The following is a 24,725-nucleotide window of genomic DNA, read 5'->3' as shown; positions in this document are numbered from 1 at the left end:
TTTTCTAAAACTGTTTTAATTTTGTTACCTTCGAATCCCAATCGATTTTGAATTGAAAGAATCGTCGAATCAACGTTGTCTCTATGGATCAATTCTTTGCTTGTCAAAGGTTTATTTTGTTCATTATTTTATCATAATCTACCACCTGAACAGAAATCCTGATACATAAGTCATATCACGTTCAAATTTTCAGCCAAAAACAAATAAAACTTGAAGTAAATAAATACTTCTCTATATATATACTTGATGCATCTTTATCTCCTTCATTTTTATTTTATTATTATTTTTTTCATGATGGGATTCTAGACCCGACCCGACTAGTAGGAGCGCGGCAACTGGCCTCTTAGAGTACCATATCTCACATAAATCCCCCAGGTACATGCAATACCCCACAAGCCACACATATCAAGAGGAAAAATCCCTGTGTGTAGCCAATGAGGGAGCTTGAACTTAAGACCTTTCCCTTTTTAGTGGGATGTCTTGGCTACTTCACTCAATGCTCATTATTTTCCTTATCCCTTCATTGATTGTCAATAACAATGATCGTCATTTTCTATGAATCTCATCGACAATTTTGTATAGATGCAAGACCACATTAATCGAGATTGTGGCAGTTGGTGATAATGATAACTAGTCATGTCTATAACAGTCAATGGCCGTGGAGATTTGGCAATTGGTGATGGTGGCAATATTGTAAAATTCATAATTTTATTCATGTATTTTGTTGAGGACAAAATTTGAACTCAAGACCTCTTGAGTGTTGTTTGTAAAATGTAGAAATTTTCTTAATTAGTGGAACATAAGTTAAAATAACTTTTTTCTTTTTTGCATAATTTGAAAGTCAAAGATTCTCTTTGCTTTCTTGGTTATAAGAGTTGTAGAGACAACTATTCAAATTTTTAATCCCACATCGGATAAATACAAGAATAGTATTCAACTATCATTCTCTCTCTATTGTTTGAGTGTTTGGGGCCAACCCGTCAGAAAATCTTAGTGCGCTTGTGCTTGTGTGTATGCGATGCACGCGCAAGAGGGGTACAAATCTGGAATTTAAGCCTCTTGTGGACACGTGTGAAAGGCTTACTTATCGTTGATCTACTTAACCCATTAGAGTTAATGTGTTGACTGTTCGAATTCTCCAACGTTCAGAAGCAGACTAATTAAAGTCTAAACATATCTACGATTACCATAGTGGACCGTTGGGCCTATTGTTTATAAAGCAAATCATGCCATAATATTTGATATATATAGAAAAAAACCTTTTTGATCTTTCTCTTCTTCTCTACTCTTTTGTTCTCTCCGAGGTAAAATCTTACTGCTTGTATAACGTTGGATTCGATCGAGTTCATCGTAGATATGCTATTTTCGAGTGCACGATTAGCAGATACAGTGGTTACTGAATCTTGGAAACTAGACGCTTGAGACTGACTGCACTGAGGATTCATTCTTAAAGGGGTGAAATTGGTTTTAAGGACAGCGATTTCTCTATGCCCCAGTCACTGATAAATTCTTCCAATTTCTTTGTGTTTTTATAGTATTCTATTGGTTACAATCTAATGTTTCAAGGACACAAAACCAAAAATCAAAACCAGAATTCACAATAGGCATTCCTATCTTATTCTTAATCAACATCGCAAATTTCCTCGTCTCCTTTTTTCCCTTTGTCTACTCCACCCAAACACCCCCTCTCTCATCAGTTCTAGTTAGAGAGAATAGAATGGGAGATGAAAAATAACTACTAATCCACACCTTTTTCAAAATCATTTAATTCTACTATCAATGTTTTATTTGTTCGTTAAATGGGTTCTTCATCAACATATATAACCATTAGAATAAGAGAAAAAAATGTAAATTTCCTAGAGATCAGTTTCAATCTTCTAGGGATGAATGCACTTTTTCCAAGGATACATTTTTTGTGGGAATCCCTGTCATCCCAACCGTCACTTCGATGGAGGGCCACAATCTTGTAGGTATGATCAGGCTAGTGTTTCCTTGTGTATTTAGTTTTGCTCAACAAAGGAAGGTGAGATTTATAAAAAAGAAAGAGAGATTATATTGCCACACCAACTTCTGCTAATGCCACTCCACTTCATATGTAAATCACCAAACAATTAGTACACATCTTGGGGTGGCATTAGTAAAAGTTGTTGTGGCAATATAAGCTCTTAACAGAATTTATACATGTATAACATGAAGTATACCTCCGGATTACAGAAATTCAAATCTGGGAAGGTCTCCTCCAGCCAATGCTACTTTGTAAAACTATATATGTAAGTATGATTAACGTCTTATTAAAATATTAAGAGACCGACTAGCCTTACTATGATAGTGTGGAAAAAAGGCTTTACTAAGCCTCATCCACCATAAAAAAAAGATGTCAAGATGGGCAAAACAAGTCCTCGAGATTCATAACAAATGTCAAGGTCTTTATTTATGTATCTCAAGGTCTTTTTGACAATGGATGGGGCTTAGTATCACCTTTTTCCTCACTATCATATGAAGGGAAAGATTTCTGAAATATAAATGTGGCATAAAAAAAAATATTGGAGGGGTGACTAACTATACATAACCTAGCACTATGTTTGGATTGAGAGAAGAGGAACTCATTAAGAGAAGAGAAGAGAAACTCACTTTCTCTCCACCATGTTGGGATTGACAGGAAAGGAATTGGGATAATTTTAGAATTTTAAAATGTCTTAAAATAGATCTAGGGGCAGAATTGAAATTATAAAATATTTTAAAAGGATTTCCCTCCATTTTTGGAGAGAAAGAAAATTCACATTTTTTTCTTTTCTCCTCTCTCCCCCACTTAATAATCCAAACAAGAGAAATGAAGAGAAACTCATTTATTTTCTATTCTCTTCTCTTTATTTTTCTCTTAATCCAAACACAATAAGAAAAAATAAAGGATTGTGATCTTACCACACCATTATGGTACGAGTAAATATCATAAGTGATTTTATTGTAAAACCACTATCTTTACCCAAAATTAAACTCTAAAACAATCCACCGGTCTACATAAATTAGGACCAATGAATAAAGTAATAAACCATATCATATTTACTCTGCACATTGAAAACTAAACAATAACATTCCTCGAGATGCACAAATGTTAGATGTCACCCAGAGTTCCTCCAAACACTTCGGTGATGTGAATCTGTAGTTTTAGATCCTTCCTGAAGTGGTTTGAGGAACTCTAGAGGATACCAAACATTCCTTAACCTTAATAGTGTAAGCTTTGTTTGGCTTAAGGGCTCAATCACTACTACCCTCTATATATACTAAACTGTACTTTTAACTCGGATATGACTTTATGTGATTCTCTTGCTAAGTTTGGGAGATAAATCAAGGATTCTTAGCAAAAATAATGAAGTGGAAATCATAATTGTGTGAAAAAAAGAAGAAAAATGCATCTTCACCATTAGATTAAGACTAAGCATATATAAGAAAAGGTACGACATTACTTTGAATTTTATAATGTTATTTCAAATATAAATTAATTGTAAATTTGACTTAGGCATCAGAATTTCTTTGGCAGTTGCCACACTCATGTTTTAGAACATGAGATTTAAGGGGATTAAAAGTAAATTGTATCTTGAGGTGCCGGATTGACGAAAAGATCCTTCACAATATCATGAGATAGTAAATTTTAAAACTCCACCCCCACCTCCCCTAGAAAGATTTTTTCTTTTATTATTTGATATTTCAATTGGCACAATTCCACAATTTCCAACTTAAAATGAGGTGGAAAAAAAAGAAGATAATTTAAAGTACTAGAACAGACAATAAAATTTATTTAATAACGTTATTAAACCGAAATTACTATTTTTTCTCATATGCAGCTCTTTAATTTGATCGCTCGGTTCTCTCAATCGAACCAAATCAAGAGGGATTTGTGAGTTTCTTCTTCAACAAATCTGATTTTCCTCTGAAATGGCTGAGAAGAAGAGTCTGTAAGAAGTTGAAGTTCTGTTTTTGCTATAAAAAAAATTCGTTGAGGTTCTGTTTTTGTTATAAAAAAAAATAACAAAAATGTAGAAACTATATTTACGAGAAATTAGGAACACCAGCAAGACAATAAAATTTCGGTTAATCGAAATTACTATTTTTTCTCATAAAATGTAGAAACTATATTTATGAGATGGTTTTCATCAAATTAAAGAGCTGCATATAAGAGCTGGTTCCAAGTATCAGGAACACCAGCAAGACACCCATGACTGCAATCCATGTTCCTATGGCCTCCAGAACCATAAACTGAAGGGTGCCCATCTTTCCTTAGTTGTGAGAGTTTGGTCACATTAAGTAAATAAACTGGTTTGGTCATCTTCATCAACACATTCTTCACCACAATTTCTGCTGGGTGAGGACCTCCTGGATACTTTGATCCCAACAATGGCATGGTTTCTTTAGAACAGAATTTTGCATCTGGTTCATTCCAATCTTTTCCACTGAATTTAACAACAAAATTAATAAGATGGAAATAATAATTAAGATTCATGAGATTACATAATCAACCTTACAAATAGTAAATATCATTCTTGGAATTTAAAGGGTGTTTTACAAAAACAGCCTGAGTATTTATCAAAAATTACTGAATCAGAATTTATTTATTTATTTTTTTTTTTTCATATTTAGAAAAATGGTCATATACAAAATTTTGCAATTTTTTATTTTTATTTTTGTTTTTATCAAAATGGTTATATACACTCTGAAACCTGAAAATTTTGACAAGAAAATTCGACAGGCCAAAGCCCACAAATTTTAGAAAGCTAATTTTGACGGTCTATGGCCATTAGAATTTTTTATGATCCTCAATTCGACGGTTTAGAGCCATCAAATTTCTCTCATCCTTCATTAATTTAATAGTTTTGGTCCGTCGAAAAGAAAACTTTGACGCCTTAATCCGTCAAATTTTATGAAATTTGATGACTATTGGCCGTCAAATATAGGCTTTTTTCACGTTGTGATATATATATATATATATAGGGAGCGGTTCAGCAGCCCCTTATGGTGCCACGCATTTTTTGTAAATCACTTTTGATGGGGTTCCAAGTTTTGGAATAGGCTGATTTTTTGTGAGGATGATCTCTACGGTGAAGAGATCATCCTCACAAAAAATCAGCTCATTTTGAAACTTCTAAGCCTAGTTTACAAGTTGAAGAATCGTGGACCGTCCTATTTTTGTAAATCACTTTTGACGGAGTTAGAAGTTTTGGAATGAGCTGATTTTTGGTGAGGATGATCTCCTCATCATAGAGATCATCCTCAGAAAAAATCAGCTCATTCCAAAGCTTGTAGCCCATGTTTTGAAAAATGCGTGGCACCATGTGGGGCACCATGATGGGGCTGCTGAACCGCTCTATGATGAGGAGATCATCCTCACCAAAAATCAGCTCATTCCAAAACTTCTAACTCCGTCAAAAGTGATTTACAAAAATTGGACGGTCCACGATTCTTCAACTTGTAAACTAGGCTTAGAAGTTTCAAAATGAGCTGATTTTTTGTGAGGATGATCTCTTCACCGTAGAGATCATCCTCACAAAAAATCAGCCTATTCCAAAACTTGTAACCCCATCAAAAGTGATTTACAAAAAATGCGTGGCACCATAAGGGGCTGCTGAACCGCTCCCTATATATATATATGGGTCCCGTTCAGCACCAAACATTTTGGCCAACATTTTTGTCTTACATGGGTTAGAAGTTTTGGAATGGGTTGATTTTTGGTGAGGATGATCTCTACGGTGAGAAGATCATCCACACCAAAAATCAGCCCATTCCAAAACTTCTAGCCCCATGTTCAGAAGTTGAAAAATCGTGGACCGTCCATTTTTTGTAAACCATTTTTGATGGGGTTAGAAGTTTTGGAATGGGCTGATTTTTGGTGATGATGATCTTCTCACCGTAGAGATCATCCTCACCAAAAATCAACCAATTCCAAAACTTCTAACCCATATTTTGAAAAATGTTTTGCCAAAATGTTTGGTGGTGAACATTTCCATATATATATATATTCTACAAGCACATTTCTTATTTACTTATTTACATCAATTGAAGAAAATTTTGTTTTGCATTCTCTTTTACTTGGACGAGTTGTTTTCGAGACTTTTCAATTATTTAAAATCACATTATAATGTCCACATTTTCTAATTATTTATATAGTGTCTTTCATGTATTAAGGCATGCATTGAATTTAATTCATTAAATGACATTATTTATTTTTATTAAGCAAAAAAAATTTACTCAAGAAAATTATGTGAACAAGAATAACTTGAAGGGGACACTCAACACCAACCAGAAAACAAAAAAAAAATGAAAAGAAGTTGAATCATATGAAAAACACTTTCCTTACTAACTCAGTAAGATTTCAAATCTTACTAAGGGTCTTGAAGCTCAAATGACAATCCACATTGGCAGTCCTACAGCACAGCCCTCTAGATTTCATGAAAAAACTTGGATGATATTTTTTTATTTTAAAACACCAATTTTTTTGGGCTTGAACCAAGATTTCGAAAATGGCCGGCTATTGAGCTCTCAAACTTAAAATTAAAATTCAACAGTGAAAAATATTTGTTTGTTTTTTTTTAATTTTAAAGTTTGTCCTCTACATCCCTGTGCTATCAGATCATATTTTGGGTGCCGAAAGGTGAGCTCAAGGGCCCTTAGTAAGATTTGAAATCTTACTAAGTTCGTAACGCTAGTCTGACTCAATAATATATAAGAAGAAAACGGACAATAGCAAAGGCTTACTTGCTGTGATCTGGTGAAACACCCTGGAAAAAGACTTTAGTTTTTGCAGGATCAATGTGGGAGTCCACCCATTTGGCCCATGTTGTCAAGGCTTTCTCATAAGCAACCAATCGAACCATGTCTTTGTAAATCTCGTTTCCTTCTTGAATCAAATCCCATCTGCAACACATCATAAACAGTTCCAATATCTGATGTTAAAGAGTCTCTTATTCTAACAATTGAAGTACTTCTATGGAATCACTTGTATAAGAAACATGATGTTAGCATATATTGTGTTAAAAAAGTACTTTTTTGGGGTCTAGAAGCATTTTCAGAAGCTGTAGCGTTTCATGAGATCAATTAAAAAGTAGTTTCTAGAAGTGCGAAAAGGAAAGACCAATTGAGAGAGAACACAAAGGTTGTATTGGGTGTTTTCATAATTAGCTAAAAAAATTAGGATATTTTCAATCTAGAATCTCACAATTCGTGTCCAATTTCGCTTCCTACAAAGTCTTTGGTCCCAATTTTTTTTGTTTTTTTTTTTTTTGTTGCATTTACAGAGATTTTGAAAATTAAATACTCACAGAACATGGTTTTGGCTCAAAAAAGTAATTTGACCGACAAGAATCTTAAGAGTTGCTCCCCAATTGTAATCAAATAGGATTTTAAACGATTATTCTAAAGGAAAATAAGATGTGAGAAGATCTTACGGTTGCTTTCTTCCTATGTGAAGCCACCAATGCCATGTGTTGAAAATCAATGTGTCGATCCCAACCCAATCTTTGCTTGTTTCGATTGAGTTTAGTTTCAGAACTCGACCAATCTTTTCAGCTACTATATCGACAAGAAATGCATTTCGGGAGAATACCACCTTTACATCGAACTCCTACAAAAAAGCATAATTGAAACCTTAGTTTTAAAACTCAAATGTCCATTAAGTCGAGTCAATGTGACAACTTAACTTGGGGAGCTTAAATAAATATGAGTCGTGATAATATGACTCGCCAGGTGGCATGCTTAATCGACTCTATGACGTGACAAGTTCGAGAACCGTGGATCTATGCACCTCAGGATATACAATTGCACTTCCCCATAAAAAAGTGTATCCTTAGGGGATTGTGTATCCCGAGGTGTACAAATTTACAATTCCCGAACTTGTCTACGTCAGTGGTGTAACGAGAGCGTATGAATCAATAGATAAAAAAGGTAAACAAGCAATAACTTGGAAAAAAAAAAAAAAACAAAGAATTGAAAAATAATTAGATAATGTAAAAGAGAATTGAATTGATGTATTGAATTTCATTTTTGAAGCTCCTTTTATAGATAATTCCATAATAACAACTTAAAAACATTCTAAAATAGTAAAAAGTAACTTCTAACCTATCTATAATATAATAATAACTATATAAGCCTATTAGAACTCTATTTAGACACTCTAAACACTTCTAATTATAGTCTAAAGAATAAAAATGAAATTATAAAAAAAATAAAAACTTAAAAATAAATTAGAGACTAGATAAAATATAAACTTCTTAGAGTTGAAATAGAAACTAACCAACTTCTAAACAACTTAAAACTAAAATAACCTAAAGACATGACTAAAATCAAAATTGGGTTAAGTATTGACTCAATAAGGTCAATCCAAATCAGGTTGGTCAAACACGAGTAGATCAGGTTTGACTGAGTCAACTCGATATGAAAATTTCGACTTTTTTCATGTAGATGTCCTATTTCAGATCCCCTTTCTTTGAGAAAACTCGTCCTCGAATTTTTTTGAAGGTCATTTTTTCTTGTTTTCTATTCATCTCTTATTCTAATCCACTTCCAATGATATCCGATCTTCAAACTTTCCTTAATGGCACAATTGTTAATGCACAGACATCAAATTCTATCTTTCATACACCTTAATAAACTTGCCATAATGTATGTAATCATGTTTTCCTTAACAATTGCTTCAAGGTACAACTTGTCCATAGTTATTTTATGACTTATATGATTGGTGAATGATGGGTGTGAAGAGTAAAATAGGAATCCAATTCATCAAGATAATAAATGGTGTAGGCTTGTTTGGTTTGAGAAAGATTGTGAGGGTTATATGGAGGTTTGGGATTATGAGAAACATGTTGTTGGGGTTGATATGTGGCTATTGATGGGTGAGGATTTTGATTTAAAGAGTCTAGGAGTGGCTAAAAGGTTGGGAAAAAGTGATATGAAGTGTGATGAGTGATTTATTTGAAGAATTTTAATCGGAAGGTATTGTAGAGGGAATTAGAAGGTTAAGTGATGCGATTTGGGTAAAACCAAAATTATGGGGAGCATTGTAGTTCTAAGAGAATTCAGTCTCTCTAAAAGGGTTTCTAGGGGTTGAATTATGAGGGGAATTGAGGTTAGAATGATAGGCATCTTTAGGGTTTTCATCTCCAAGGGTTTTCTTACATTTCTCCTTTGTAAGAGTGTTGAGAACCATGCCATGAATAACAGATTCCAACTTAGTCATGATTCTAAACTCAAACCTCTCAAACTAGATTGTAGATTGGGCTTCCTGGGCTGTAAATTGAACATCTAGATACGATTTTATGACAAAATCAACTTCATCAACCATTTTTTTTTACCGTAGAAAGAACTTTAATACCACTTTACACAACGAAAGCATGTGAATCAATAGATTCAATAAATAAGCAATAACTTGGAAGAAAATAAAGCAAATAATTGAAAAATTACTAAGATAATGCAAAAGAGAATCGAACTGATGTATTAAATTTTGTTTTTGATGCTCCTTATATAGATAATTCCATAATAACAACTTAAAAACATTCTAAAATAGTAAAAAGTAACTTATTAACCTATCTATAATATAATAGTAACTATCTAAATCTATTAAAACTCAATTTGGACACTCTAAGCACTTCTAATTATAGTCTAAAGAATAAAAACGAAATTATAAAAAAATAAAAATTTAAAAATAAATTAGAAACTAAACAAATTAGAAATTAGATAAAATGGAAATTTCTTAGAATTGGAATAAAAACTAAAATTATCTTCTAAATAACTTAAAGACATGACTAAAATCAAAATTTGGTTGAGTATTGACCCAATTGGGTCAACCAAAACTAAGCTGGTCAAACACGAGTTGATCCGATTTGACTGAGTCAATTCGATCTGCAAATTATTGTTTTCCTCATGTAGATGTCCTACATCAACCAGAGAGTCAATTGAGTATGCCACATGGCGAGTCATATTATCAAGACTCAATAAATCTATACCAAATTATTATTATTTTTAAATATTTTTAAAATTAAGAAGTAATTTACATTTTCTCTTCTTAAAATATTAAATATAATCACATAATTCAATTGAATTTTTAACCCAACTCAGTGGTTTAAACAAATCGATCTATTCGAGCCAACTCATTCGAGTTGAGTATAATGAATCCTTATGATCTTCCAAAACTCAACAAAATATGATTAGAGCCAATGTTTATGACTTTAATAAAATTGAAAAAACTAACCGGGAATGAGAATGTGGAGAGTCCTCCCAATCGGACTAAGGTATATTTGGCATGGGGAACTGCAGTGTGGAGCATGCATGTGAGTGACTGCCATTGATTCAGACTCAATGAGTCACCCACAAACATTATGCTTTTCCCTTTAAATATCCTTAAAAAATCCTGACCTTCAAATCTGCATCAATCATGATATTATTAATCAAATAAAGATCAACAAACCCTGATCATATTTCTTTTTCTCTTTTATAAAGGGGAATATCAAGCAATTCTGAAATGGGTAGGAAAGCTAAGAGGCTCTATTAGAAAACTCAAATAAAAATACTAAAATGTAGATACTTTTGATATTTAATTATTAAATATCAAAAAATTATTCTCCAATATTCCTTTAAAAAAAAAAGTTGATTTCATTTACTATTAATTTAAAAATAACTTTTTTTTTTTTTTTTTCTGATTTTAAACTTGTATGACAAATACATATCAATCAAATGGAAAGGAAATTTTTATGAGATCAACTATATTTTATAAAACTGAGTGTTGGATATTCTTGAAGTATTATATTAATAAATTAAGTGTAAGAGGGATTAGGATATTGAGATGGATGAGTCGGAGGGTTAGGAAATATAGAATTTGAAACAAATACCTCTCAAATATTCAATTTGATTTGAGCATATTTCAACCACGATTGGTGATAAGATAGTATAAAAGAAATATTCAAATTGAAGATTCTAAAACACTGATGCGAAGGGTTTTGCGTTCAAGTCTTGCTTATCCATACAAAAAAGACAAAAGCACTGAAAATATGCCAAATCACTATTTTTCCTAAAAACTGCAAATTTAAAGTGAACGAATCCCTATAATCTTAGATATCATAAGGGTCGACCCACCACACTTTTAGACCAATGGTCCCCAAGAAGGTGCCATGCAGCAATATTTGAAGTGACCAACACAAGGTGCAAGTAGGCAGTCAATCACCTCAGTTCCCCTAAAAAGACAGCACTACTGCTAAAGATGATTGGAACTGCGTCTCTTTGATTTATTAGAAAAATTACTTAATTAGCCCAATAGAGGGATTTTTTTCTAAATACCCCCTCTCTAATAAAAAAGTCTTCACTCGTCAATTCTCAACTGACATGGCACAAACACATAATCGTAGATCTATTTTCTTGGGAACACAACAGCAAATCCTCGAAAAATAAGTGTATTTGTGTATCTCAAGAAAATAGATCTATTATTTAATGTCCGTGCCTCATCAATCGAGTGAAGACTTTCTTGTTAGAAAATCAGCACTCCTTGTAAATTGCCCATCTTGACATTTGAATATGTATCATTCGTATCAACAACTCAAATTGTAGAGATCAATCATTTGAATCACCAATCTTCTCGATTTGAGTTTGTCGGTTCATCAAGATAAGAGACATGAAGAGAAAGATTTTATTAAGTGGGTTGTTAAGATTCTGCCCAAACTCAGGGTGTATTTGGACAGACGTTCCTAGCTTCAGGGTTTATTAGTTAATTTTGTCATATTTATTTGATATTTCAACGTTCAACCCCACATCGGTTGCCAAAATGACATTGTGCTCCGTGGCACCATGATATCATATCCTAATCATAACAAATACGTGGAGAGCTAAAGTAAGTGATGAAGGCTATCGTAACACCAGGACAATTATTACTATTGTCAGGCACAATATGGAATAATAGACAGATAAGAGGCTTAAAGAATTAAGATGGATGATACTTATATGACACTGTAACGGCGTTATAAAGATGAGTCAGACGTTCTCACTGTTCAAGGCGTTATCACTGTGGATTAGATGATCCCAACCATCCAATTTTGATCTATCAGATCTAGAAAGATACAACAAAATTAAGTCCTGGCATTATCGTAGGTCAAGGAGAATCTTTCAGCTCAGCGCGATTGAATTGTCTGAATCATTGGATAAAAGAGTTATTTTAGCGGTTCTAGAAGATTCTGTAGATTAGATGATCCCAACCATCCAATTTTCATCTAACAGATCTAGAGAAATCCAACAAAGTTAAGTCCCATGGCCGCCACTATACACTCCTTAGGCCCACATCTTAGATACAGGACATTGCTGTCACGAGCAATGACCCCACACTCGAGCCCACTCTTTGATGGACTTGTGTACAAAAAATTCAGATTGATTGGTGATTTTTTTTTTTTCTTTTTAGAAGAAAATCATCGGTTTTCAAGCCCATTATGAAAGACACTCGAATCTAGAGGCTTTGAAATCACTAATCACTCTGATTTGATTTATTTTAATTTCTTCAGGTACACCCTATATGGATAAGCACATAAAATTTAGATTGATTGGTGATTTCTAGATTTTTCATTACGAGACAGGCTCATGGATTAAAATAGTATTAGTTTCAAGCCCAATAAGAAATAAGCTCAACACTAATGACTGATAATCACCAATCCAACTGATTTTCTGTTTATCAATAACACTCGAACACAAATCACAAAGAATGCATCATATTATCATACATCGCGTCACAATATATAAAAACCCATACGAGAAGGAGTGATACCTTGGTAATATACAGGTACTGGGCTTCCATTTGTATTTTAGATAGAGTTTGTCAGGTCGACCATTTGCTAAGCAATCGAACTCCTTTTCGATAAATGGACAGTTGGACGAATTATAAAGAGGATAAGAGTCATCATAAACCCATCTCCCATCAAAAAGATCACAGCCCTTCGTTTGTAATCCACTCACGTTATTAAGTTGCTCCCCATACACTTGATAGAAAAGAGCAACAAGAACAACACAGAAGAAGGTATGAAGGAAGAAACCCATTGTTGTAAAAAGGGGGAAGAGAATAGAGAAATAGAGAATTGGTTGGGTCAGAATTTAAATAGAAAAACTTATTAGGATAGTATTGGGGTTTGATGGAGAGTTTCAAATATGGATTTATTGGTCTATTATGGAAAGTTTTTTCTTTTTCTTTTTTGAAAGAACGTAAGAAATATTAGGTGGTTTGAAGATTTGCTTTTAATGAAATCTGAATATAAATAGAAAGACTATAAAGAGCAAAATGTATTAGAATGGAGCACATAAATGTATATGGAGAGAAGGAGAGAGTGGGATTCACTAAAATAGGGGGAAGAAAATCTGCCTTACAATCTACAATATACACAAGAACCAATGAGATAGTGACATGTGGCTGGGGACCAAAGCTCAGTTGGCTTATTTTTAATTTTTTCTTTTTTAAATTTTGGTGGTCAGAAAATCTGTGACTAGCATTGGTGAAGGAATGAGTTTTTGCTCATGTTGTGAGCAAATTTGCGAACAGACCAACAACCGTTTGACATGGTAGCAATAAATAGAAAATTTCTCTCTCCTGCCGTCATGTCTTCTGCCTAAAAATTCCAATTTATGAGATTTCAAATAGGTCATTGAGATCACATGGATTATCACATTATCAATCTAAATGGAAAATAATTTTTTGAAGTGTAATTAATGTATCTTAAGGTATGCCCTTATGACATATGTAAGGGTGACAATGGGTTGGGTTGGGTCGTATTGTGTGTTGAGGTAAGGCTAATATGAAAATTTACCAAATCCAAATCAAATCCATTTAATAATCATGTTAAAAACTTAAATCCAAACCAGCCCATTTATAAATAGATATCCTTGACTCAACCCATGTATAATCTATTTGATAAAATTCTAATTTTTATTGGAAAATAAAATTACATTTCCACCACCAAAAATAAAATATCATAATTAAAAATAAAGTCACACAACCATAAACTAAGTTCAATGGTAAAAATAATTTTATTTTGATTTTTTTTTTCAAACTTCATATGATTTTGTCATTTACAACCATGTGGCTTCAGATCATATTTTTGGATGTCATAAGGTGATGTGATCATAAAACTTTTCTGACTAACTTAGCAAGAAAAGTATTTATTATTATTATTATTATTGGCTAAGCAAAGTGCATTTCATTATCACATCGACATACTAGCCTTACTTAGTAAGGGTAGTTTTGACCACATGAATCATCATGTTAGGAATCAAACACTACATGCTCTAGATGTCAATGAAAAAAAAAATTAAAAAAAAAATATATATATATATATATATATAGGGTCAGGTTCAAAGGACAACCATTTCTACACACATATAGACAACGTGTTTTGTCTTATATGGGCAAAAATGTTTGGAATGGACTGATTTTTTGTGAGGATGATCTCTGTGATGAGGGGATCATCCTGGCAAAAAATTATCTCATTCCAAAACTTGTAACCCCATCAAAATTGATTTACAAAAATTGGACGGTCTATAATTTTTCAACAAAAATTGGACAGTCTAGAAGTTTCATAATGAGCTGATTTTTGGCAAGGATGATCTCCTCATCACAGAGATCATCCTCACAAAAAATCAGTCCATTCCAAACATTTTTGCCCATATAAGACAAAACACGTTGTCTATATGTGTGTAGAAATGGTTGTCCTTTGAACCTGACCCATATATATATATGGGTCGGGATCACCTGCCAAAGTCTCACACCAACATCCGCACAAAACGAGACAGCCGTTGGATATTTGAAGATCTCATTAGATCTTACCGCACAAAATTTCTAAAAAACATGTACTTTTTAAATTATTAAAGAATTGTTTATTATTTACAACCAGCTCCTCGATGCACAGCCAACATTTTAAGCAAAATCAAAATAAATAAATAAAAAAAAACCCAAAACCACTCTTCTTCTCTCCTCTTACTGTACCCTAACCCTCAACCTCTCCGTTTGCTCACCTTCCCCTACTCATAACGGCAACCGCAAAGGCGACGGTGATGGCAACGTCAATGGCTGAAACCAGGCCATGTAAACTCGTGGAGTTTTAAAACTATATGATCAAATTAAATAGTCCAAGAATGAGAAGTAGTTAATCCTACTTTTCTTCGCTGAGCTTAAAAGCAACCCGTGTTTGTTCGAGGTTGAAACCAGGCCATCCTTCCAAGTGCTCGTAAATGGCATATGAGTAGAATCCCGAGGAACCACGTAGCATTATGAATCTGTGAAGTTATACTCACCAGTACAATAATCATTGTTCTTAGTTCAAAATAATCAAATTAATCCCCAGTTTTTTTTTTTTTTTGATTTATGGGTAAACTGGATTTGAACTCACGACCTCAAAGTTGCTTCGCTATGTTTCAAACCAATTAAGTTGGATTGTGCCGCCTGGTTTCAGCCATTGCTGTCGCTGTCATATATCATTTTCAACAAAAATTCAGAATTTTCAACAATAGAAAATGAGATGGTTAGTTACAACCGAAGCAACAACACAAATTTTCAGCAATAGAACCTCGAGAACACAGAGATTGGGGGTTTTCGTCGCCTGAGTAATCATCTTCACCTGAGATGGAGACAACGATGAGTACTGATAATTTTTTGGGAAAGAAGACGATGAATATGACTGGAGCTACAAATCACAAGGGTTAGACAGGAGAGTGAACCAGAGAGTTTAATGGTTTTTTTTTTATTTTTTTTTTCTTGGATTATAAGTTTATTTGGGGTTGAGAGGTTGTGGGGAGGTAGTTGCAAATATCAGAAAAGTTTTAAGTGAAATAAATGATCACGTGTTTTTAAACAGATCTATGCCATTGAATTTGTGGAGATCCGACGGTGACAATGATTTGTCTGGATCTTTGTCCCAATATTTGTCTATTAATCCCTTCCCTATATATATATATAAATAACTTAATAAGAAAAGCATTGTTTTCTCTCCTAAACTAAAAGCTTAACCATTAATTATTTACAAAATATCTTAAAACATCATTTATATTTTATAGAATTAAAAAAAATAAAATGTATTATAAATTTTTTTTAGGAAATTCTAATAAAAAACTGGGTAACTTAAAAAATTCTTAAACAATTATTGATATATTTAAAACTATACGATAATGACAAAATAACTAAACATGTCAAAACAGGTTGATGCTCTTAACCTAAATCCAACCCATTTAATAATCTTGTTAGACAGGTTGACTCTGTTATGACCTAAATCCAATTAGGCTTAACCTAAACCCACTAATTTCGTGCTGTGTTAAGATTGCCACCCCTATTCACATGTAAACAAAATCAATACCAGTGAAATGCTTATTTCTAAGATATATTTAATGCACCTTAACGAGTGCCCTTGAGTCCCATGTTAACAAAACCCCTAAAGCATGGGACCCAAAGGATGACATTAAGGTGTATTAATACACCTTGAAAACTTATTTCCCTACCAAAAGTCCTCAAAATGATTTTTCTTACCAAAACTACCTTCAAATGTGTATTTCCAAAGTGTATTTAATGTGCGTGTGCCATATGCCCTAAAAAAGATTCTTCTTACCAAAAATACCTCAAATGTGTATTTAATTCAATGCACACGTTACACTTAATTAAATACACCTTGGAAATTGGTTTTCCTACAAAAAATGTCCTTAAAAGTTTTTGGGTTTTTTTTGACATGTGCCCTAAGAGCACACCTTAGATGCGATAAATACACTTGAAAAATTAATTTTGTATCAAAAATGCCCTCAAACAAATATTTTTTTTAATTAAAAAATCCCCTCAAATACTTATATCCAAGGTGTATTTAATGCACTTTAACGTGTGCCCTTAGGAAAAATGTTAACAAGACCCATCTTTCACAAATACTGGAAAGTCTCGTACAATTATTTAGGAAACTACTTTTCTACAAAATTTTAACAAAATTAATATTTACGTTTTTATGGTTAAAAAAGGAAATAAGAAACAACATGATTTTGGAGGTTACTAACATCCATTGCTTGCATCAAAATTTAACATCTCCCAGATGAAAATAGATATTGTTTTAGGAACTATTATATTATCTTCTTCAAAGGAATGTTTATAAGAGTTGGTTCCAAATATCTGGAACACCAGTGGCAGCAATCCATTCCCTCCCACCAATACTGTAAATAGATGTGTATCCATCATTCCTCAGCTGCAATAGGGTTGTAATATCTAGCAAATCTACTAATTTTGACATCTTACTGTACACATTCTTCACCACCGCCACCGCTAGATGTGAACCCTCGGGCATATTGATCCCTCAATAGGTTGTGTTTGGTGGTTGCAATTCTTCGCATTTGGTTCATTCCGTTCTGTACTACTGGTTATATACATATGGCAAAGGAAATGAAGAGAAGCAATGTTAGCAAAATACTTTTTCACGTTGAAATCTGTTATTTTCCAAAAATATTTAATTAGAGGATTTGTATTGCAACATCAACTTTATTTTAGAACACATCAATTAATGGAATTATACATAACACACCAAATAATGATACAGACAAGGAAAAAAGTGTCTGACATAAGTTAGAAAGAAGGAATTACTCACTTCCAATCAGCCACGATGGCAGTACCTAAATTACTTCAAATCTCAATCTCATAATCTTTGATTTAGGGATCGACAGTGCAGAATCCACCCACTGTCGTAGGAATGTAGTATCTTACCTTTCTTTTATCTACCTATTAGTAGTAACAAATATGATTTAAAACTAGCTAACTCAACTCTAATCAATCTGATGATTTAAAAGTCAATTAAGATGAGTCAAATATTGATATACGTTTTTTCGTTAGCTAGTCAAATATGCATGCTTGCATTAACATCGGATTTTCAAAAATGCCCTCAATATTTTTGTAATTACTACAAAAGGTAAGGGCATTTTAATACTTGTAAGATGGTATATTTTCATTAAATATAGAATATGCACTGATGTTAATTTATAATAATCTCTACCGAAAAACCAATATTTTTTTAAAATGCAACATTTTAGATGAAATGACCAAATATCATTTTTCTAACATTTAAAAATTGCCAATATTTTATTAAATAATTACAAGAATGCAATGAAAACGATATTTTTGTAATTTAAGTTAAAATGGGTGTCATTTACTCTATTTAAATCAAAAGGGTATACAAGTAAATTTAAATTTTGCTGGAAAAATGTATCTGTTTAAAAAAAAAATGGGATGAATTCTATGTTCTATAAGAAAAACTTATTTGAATAAATAAATTATAGATATACCTGAGTGTCCAATATAAGATGGGAGATTCACTCGGCCTACTACTTAAAAGATAGCTTACAAACACTTATATAGAATTTGGTAGAAAAATCACATTCCACAACAACATTAAAACTCTTGTTTTTTAACAATAAAATAAGAAACAACATGATTTTGGAAGTAGCTAATAACATTTAATTTATTGCTTGGATCAGACTAACATCTCCCATATCAAAATGAATATTGGTTTAATAATTATTATATAATCTTCTTCAAAGGGATGCATATAAGAGTTGGTTCCAAGTATCGGGAACACCGGCTGCACCAATGGCTGCAATCCATTCCCTTCCCAACACTTAATTAGATGGGTGTCCATCCTTCCTTAGCTGCTATAAGGTTGTAATATCGAGCAAATGTACTGATTTTGACATCTTACTCAACACATTCTTCACCACCGCCACTGCTGGAGGAGAACCACCAGGGTATGTCGATCCCACGATAGGTTCCCTTTGGTTGTTGCAATTGATCGCATTTGGTTCATTCCATTCTGTACTACTGGTTATATGGTACAGAAAATGAAGTTAAGAAATGTCAGCAAAATTCTTTTCATGCAGAAATCTGAAGTTTTTCAAAATATTTGTGTTACGAGAATTTGTATTGCTGCATCAACTTTCTTTTAAAACACATTATTTGACAGTATGTTGTAGTAATAACGCTCCCCCATTCTTTTATCTATTATGCGGTACTAGTAACAAAAAATGGTTTAAAACTGGAAAACTCAACTCAACTCTAATCAACCTGATGGTTTGCAAGTCAATTCGGATGAGTCAAACATTGATGCATGTTTTTTTTTTTTTTTGCTGTTCTTCTATGCTAGTCAATTTGAAAAACCGAATTTGGAGGGTCCAAGGCCATTGAAATTGTTGATGCTCCCCCGATTTGGCGGCTTAGAGTCATTGTATTTCACCCATCCTCCATTAATTTGATGGTTTAGGTTTGTTGAAAAACAAAATGACTCCTTGGTCCATCGAATTTCATAAAATTCAATGGCTTTAGACCATCAAATATGGACTTTTTTTAACATTGTGCATTCTTATCTTTTTCTACTTAAAAGACAAAAAGGATTGAAGGCATTTTTGAAAATTTAAAGTTGTAGAGAATGCAAACACCCCATGATTTCTTGACCGATAGCATTCATCGGTCATAGAAAGAATTACTAAAACATAGACAAAGAAATTCCTATATTTATGTATCCAGATGTGTTTTGAAAAATTTATGTAAAAGGATAATTTATCATTTAAAAAAAAATTACTTATGAAAAGGGACATACATGTACGGATGTGTTAATTTAAAATAACCTAATAGAAAAGTAATAAATTTTGAAAAAAAAATGGAAATTTCAAATGAAATTACCAAATATATACCATTTTTCTAACCTTTAAAATTTTGCCATCTTTTCTAACCTTTAAAATTTCCATTATTTTATTAAATATCAACGAGAATGACATGCAAATGGCATTATTGTAATTTACATTTAAATAGGTATCATTTACTCTGGTCAAATTAGAAGGTATAAAGTAAATTTACATTTTTCCATATAATTTCTCCTTTTTTTATAAAAAAATTATATTAAAAAAGGGATAAATTCTATGGTCTATAATAATTTTCAAAATGTATTCAGTTACATAATTTTTAAAAGAGAGCTTCTATTAATACACCAAATTTTACTTATAACACACCAATTTTATATGTAAACAACCATTTGATTTCTAAAGGATTGGTGTGTTGTTAGTAAAAGTTGGCGTGCCAGTAGAATCTCTCTTTTTAAAAGGCTATATCCATTTGTATAAAATACCCTTAAATTAATAGAATTTAATATAACATAACTTAGAAACTCTTATACAGAGCTATCAATCAGAAAACAGTTATATAGAGCTTACTTATAATGTGTTGGAGAGATCCCCTGAAAGAAGACTCTTGTTTTGGTTGGATCAATATTGGTGTCAACCCACTTTGACCATGTAGTCAACCCTTTCTGAAAAGCAACCAAAGGATTCATGTCTTTATATATGTCGTTTCCCTCTTGAATGTAGTCCCATCTGCAACACAACACAACACATCCACCATTTCCTAATTCCTACCTCTACTTAGATTTTTCACAAAGTTAAACCATGAATGAAAACGAGAGAGAGAGAGAGAGAGTTTCTATTATCACACCACTTTTTACTAACGCCGCACCAACAGTGCGATTTGTAGGTGATTTATATAGGAATTGGTGTGGCATTTGTAAAAGTTGGTGCGGCAATAGTAGCTTTCTATATTTATTATTTAATATGCGGTTCTAGCTTCTCACGGTTTTATTCCAATGTGAAGCCACCAATGCCAGGAGTTGAAGATCAATACATCGATATGTTTCCATCTGTTGCCGCTTTTGATGGAATCGAGCTTGAGAACTCGACCGATTTTCTCTGTTACAACATATGATCGTACATCACAGAAACTTTGTAATCCTGCACAATACATTATGAAGTGTAATATTTTCAGTGGGTTTTGGAAAATAATATCAAATATAACATATAAATCAAGTAAGATTAGACCGAGTTATGCAATGACTCAGACAAATAAATTCATATTACCAAGTTAACTTAAAATTCAATGGGTTGGAATCAACTCGGGCGGGTGTTAAAACATGGGTCTTAGGATAGTGTACCGTGAGTGTGAACACATAGAAGCCATCTTTTGTTCCAAAGGTGTAGCTTGCTTGTGGCACTGCGGTGTGAAGTATGCATAGTAGTGATTCCCACATGTTAAAGCTTAGAGAGTCCCCCACAAACATCATCTTTTTTCCCTTTAATCTTCGCAAGAAATCCTCACCATCGAACCTACATCACAACATCAACGAGGAGGTCTCTAAGGTTGAGATTAATGTTTGTTAGTAACAGTTTATACTTGCTTGAGCAAACCAATATTCTTCCTTTGTAATGTGATTTTGTAGTTATGGTGAGAATCGATTCAGTGCTCTACAGTTGGATAATTAATGTTACCCATGGCAAACTGCTTTGGGCCCACCAATTCATGATCCTTTGGCCCACACACAATGAATCCATCTGATTGATAAAATCTCTTAGTTGGATTTGAGTATCATTATTTTTTATTTGTCAAGAGCTTTTAAGTCCATTAGCCCATGGTAAATTTATTTGAAATAATGGAAGATAATCATCAATCAAGCTTCTTCATGGTGTCTAGGTCAACCAAATGGATGGTGGGCCAAACGTTCATCCCTCAGTAGGGATGCAACCTGGTGGACTGCGCGAACTCAAATCAGGCTCGGGCAACCCAACTCAATCCAAACCGAATGTTATATACTAAGATATAAAAGAAAAATTATATTAGTTATATATTTCTATTTATTTTTGAAATATTTTTTTAATTGTTTCTTCCTACACATATTTGTACGTAACTAAGGAAAAAAAATCAAATTTTGTGTGTGTGTGTGTAGGGGGGGGGGGGGGTATTGGGAAGCCTGTTTCTAATGAGTTCAGAAACTCAATGCTGGAAGGATTTGAACCCAAGTCTCTGCTATCATCTCCCAAAAACTTTACCAAATAAGATAGTTGGCACCTGCAAAGTTGCTTTTTTGTTTGAGTCTTATACTATGTATGTATATATGTAAAAAACTCTTGAAGATGAAAAGTCACTTTTAACAGTGAAAATATAATAAATAAAAAATCAAGACTCTAAGGGTATGTTTGATTGCATGGAAAGTGACTTTCCATGGAATTTGAAATCCATGGAAAAATTGTGATGGAAAATAAGTAGGGTTGGAAAATCAAATTCTATTGTTTGATTTTACTTGGATAAAATCATGGGAAAATTAAATGAGAAAAAAAAAAGAAGGAGAGGAGGAGGAGAAAGAAATATGAGAGAAGGGAGAGAGGAAGAAGATAAGTGGCGGTAGCGGTAGTGGTGGCGTTGGCGGTAGCGGAGGTGGCAACGGTGGTGGTGGTGCTGGCGGTGGCGGTGGTGGCGATAGCGGCGGTGGCGACGGTGATGGTGGCGGTGGCGATGATGACGGAGGTAAGTGAAGAAGAAGATGAGGGGAGAACATGGTGGTGGTGGTGGTGGTGGCGGAGGTGAGGGATGGAGAAGGAGAAGAAGAGAGAGAAAGAGAGAGAGAGAGGAAAGGTGGTTGGAGATGGTGATGACGGTGACGGCGACGACGACGGTGATGGTGACGATGGCGATGTTAGTGTAATGGTGGTGGTGGTGGTGGTGGTGAAGAAGAAGATATGAGTATGAAAAAATTGGAGATGGAAAATATGGGTGGATTTCACTTTCCCATCCATATGGGTGGGAAAGTGAAATCCATGTTTTGGTGGACTTTTTGATTAAGGTGGAAAATGAATTTCCATTTCCATGTGCAATCAAACACTTGAAAAATATCATTTTCCATGGAATTTGATTTTCCACCCTATTTTCCATGTACAATCAAACATACCCTAAGAGTCACAACTTACACATGCAAAGGAAGAGTTTTACTCATTCTCTCTAGATATTTTTTCAATGATAGATTTGGAGATTGTATGTGATTTAATTAATTTATTAGTGATTTTGTTTTTGATGAGGTATTTCTTTTTTAAGATGTAAAATTTATTTGTTCATCAAAATGAAATTAGGAATTTTCAATGCCCAACCCACCTAATCTACCAAAAGTGACCAAACTCTGATTAATCCAAACTCAACCTAATTTAATTTAGAAGCTCAAGCTCGGGTTAATGAGCTCAAGCCCAATGATCGAGGGTTTTGTCACTTGGGTTGAGCAAAGGTTTACCCTCCCAACCCACTCAAGTTGCAGTCCTATCCCTTAGTGGAATGGAAGAGTGTTTTATGTAACGGAAAAGATCCCATATAGGAGTTAGGATTTATCAAAAATCAGAGTGATATGAAATGTAAATTTAACGGGTTTAGACTTTTTGTGTAGATCCAAATAAAAAAAATAGGTCAAATATGGTTTGATGTCCTTTGATCCAAGTTAGATCCTAGTCGAATATATTTCTATCCTTGTATCCAACTAGATCCAAATGATATATTGCTTTCAAATTATATCTTTCAAAATTTCCATTTTTGCTACTTTAGTACAAAATAAGTTCTTATGAGAGGATCATTATAATGGTAAAATAGAATAATATAGCAATTAACAAAGAAGTATAGAAGAAAAAATGTTGAATGGTTTGAAATTATCCGACCTGACCTAAATCAAGAAATTCGGATTGGTTTGGATCCTAATTAAGTTAATGAAAAATAGTTTAGATTTAATTTAATTTAATTTAATGGGAGTATGGGACTCAAGTCAGATTCCGTTAAGGATTCATATCCATATACAAAAAAAAAAAAAAAATCGGATCTTAATATGGATATGATTCCATTGAATTTCGATTTGATTGATTATTAATACAGATTTGAACAAATTGGAGGCTACCAGTTATATCCATCACTTTACAATAAATAAAATTTAAAGAATAATGATGAATGCATGTGGTCTTAGAATGCAGGCTGAAGTGGCAAGGGCAAACCTTTTTTCCTATGTATTTTGATGAAAATGATCCATGGTTATGTGCCCTAGCCACGTCAACCGCCTACCCAACTGTGTACCAAGACCACATGCATTCATCACAACTCAAATTTAAAACTTAAAATATTTAATATAAAATAAAGATGAGCATTTGTGTATCTCGAGGAAATAGGTCTATGGTTCCGTGTCCATGACAAGTATTGACCTAGTGAAGACTTTCTAGTTAGAATATCAGCACTCTTTAAGATATTATTGATCTAGCTCGACTCAACTCGAATTACTAAAAAACAGGATTCACAATAATGCGGTACATATCGACATACCCCGAGGTCTGTCACACGCACACACTCAGACACATAGAGAGAGAGAGACATTGGTAACTCACAGGAGCTGGGTTCCATCTATATTTGAGGTAGATTTTATCTGGCCATCCATTCTTCTGGCAATTAAATTCTTTATCGATGAATGTGCATCTCAAGGAATCATAAAGAGGGTAAGAATCATCAAACACCCAACTTCCTTGCAATAAATCACATTCATTCGTTTGTATTCCTTCTACCTTATTAAGTTGCTTCCCATTTACACTTATTTGGCAAAATAGAGAAATTAGAAATATAGTAGAAGCAAAAGAACAATAGGATTGAAAACCAAAGCTCATTTGGCTAAGTGTTGAAGAAGGAGCTGTGAGAGAGAGAGCTTAAGTAGAAAAACTTAGGAAAGCATTGGGTTGGAGGGAGAGTTCAAAAATGGAAATATTGGTCTCTTCTTATGAAAAGTAGAAAAAACTAAAGGTAAATATTGGAATATTATGGAAACTTTTTTTTGTTTTTATTTATTTATTTTAAAGTTGGAATTATTAGGTAGTTTAAAGAT

The 24,725-nt window shown here is 33.3% G+C and overlaps 1 protein-coding gene and 1 pseudogene across 1 annotated transcript; both read right to left on the bottom strand.

Moving 5' to 3' along the window:
* Positions 1 to 4,083: 4,083 nt before the first annotated feature.
* LOC147390563 (protein trichome birefringence-like 43) lies at positions 4,084 to 13,288 on the bottom strand. Its single transcript, XM_086460034.1, has 5 exons — positions 12,785 to 13,288; positions 10,235 to 10,406; positions 7,437 to 7,612; positions 6,748 to 6,906; positions 4,084 to 4,448 (listed from the first exon to the last, which is right to left on the bottom strand). Exons 1-5 carry the CDS (start codon positions 13,051 to 13,053, stop codon positions 4,157 to 4,159), a joined length of 1,068 nt encoding a protein of 355 aa, XP_086316160.1. The 5' UTR covers positions 13,054 to 13,288; the 3' UTR covers positions 4,084 to 4,156.
* A 5,264-nt stretch (positions 13,289 to 18,552) lies between these two features.
* Positions 18,553 to 24,510, bottom strand: LOC147390562 (protein trichome birefringence-like 38; annotated as a pseudogene).
* Positions 24,511 to 24,725: the final 215 nt, after the last annotated feature.

Source organism: Akebia trifoliata, chromosome 11, assembly GCF_017979445.1.
Source record: "Akebia trifoliata isolate Shusen 1 chromosome 11, ASM1797944v1, whole genome shotgun sequence".
Lineage (NCBI taxonomy): Eukaryota > Viridiplantae > Streptophyta > Magnoliopsida > Ranunculales > Lardizabalaceae > Akebia > Akebia trifoliata.
Note: the sequence above shows the minus strand (reverse complement) of the source record. Positions and strands in the feature narration are given on the sequence as shown.

Coding starts and splice junctions, on each gene's coding strand:
- LOC147390563 (XM_086460034.1), bottom strand. CDS start 13,053: ATGGGTTTCTTCCTTCATACCTTCTTCTGTGTTGTTCTTGTTGCTCTT. Junction 6,907..7,436: donor CACATAGGAAGAAAGCAACC/GTAAGATCTTCT, acceptor GATGTGTTGCAG/ATGGGATTTGATTCAAGAAG. Junction 4,449..6,747: donor GTTTCACCAGATCACAGCAA/GTAAGCCTTTGC, acceptor TGTTAAATTCAG/TGGAAAAGATTGGAATGAAC.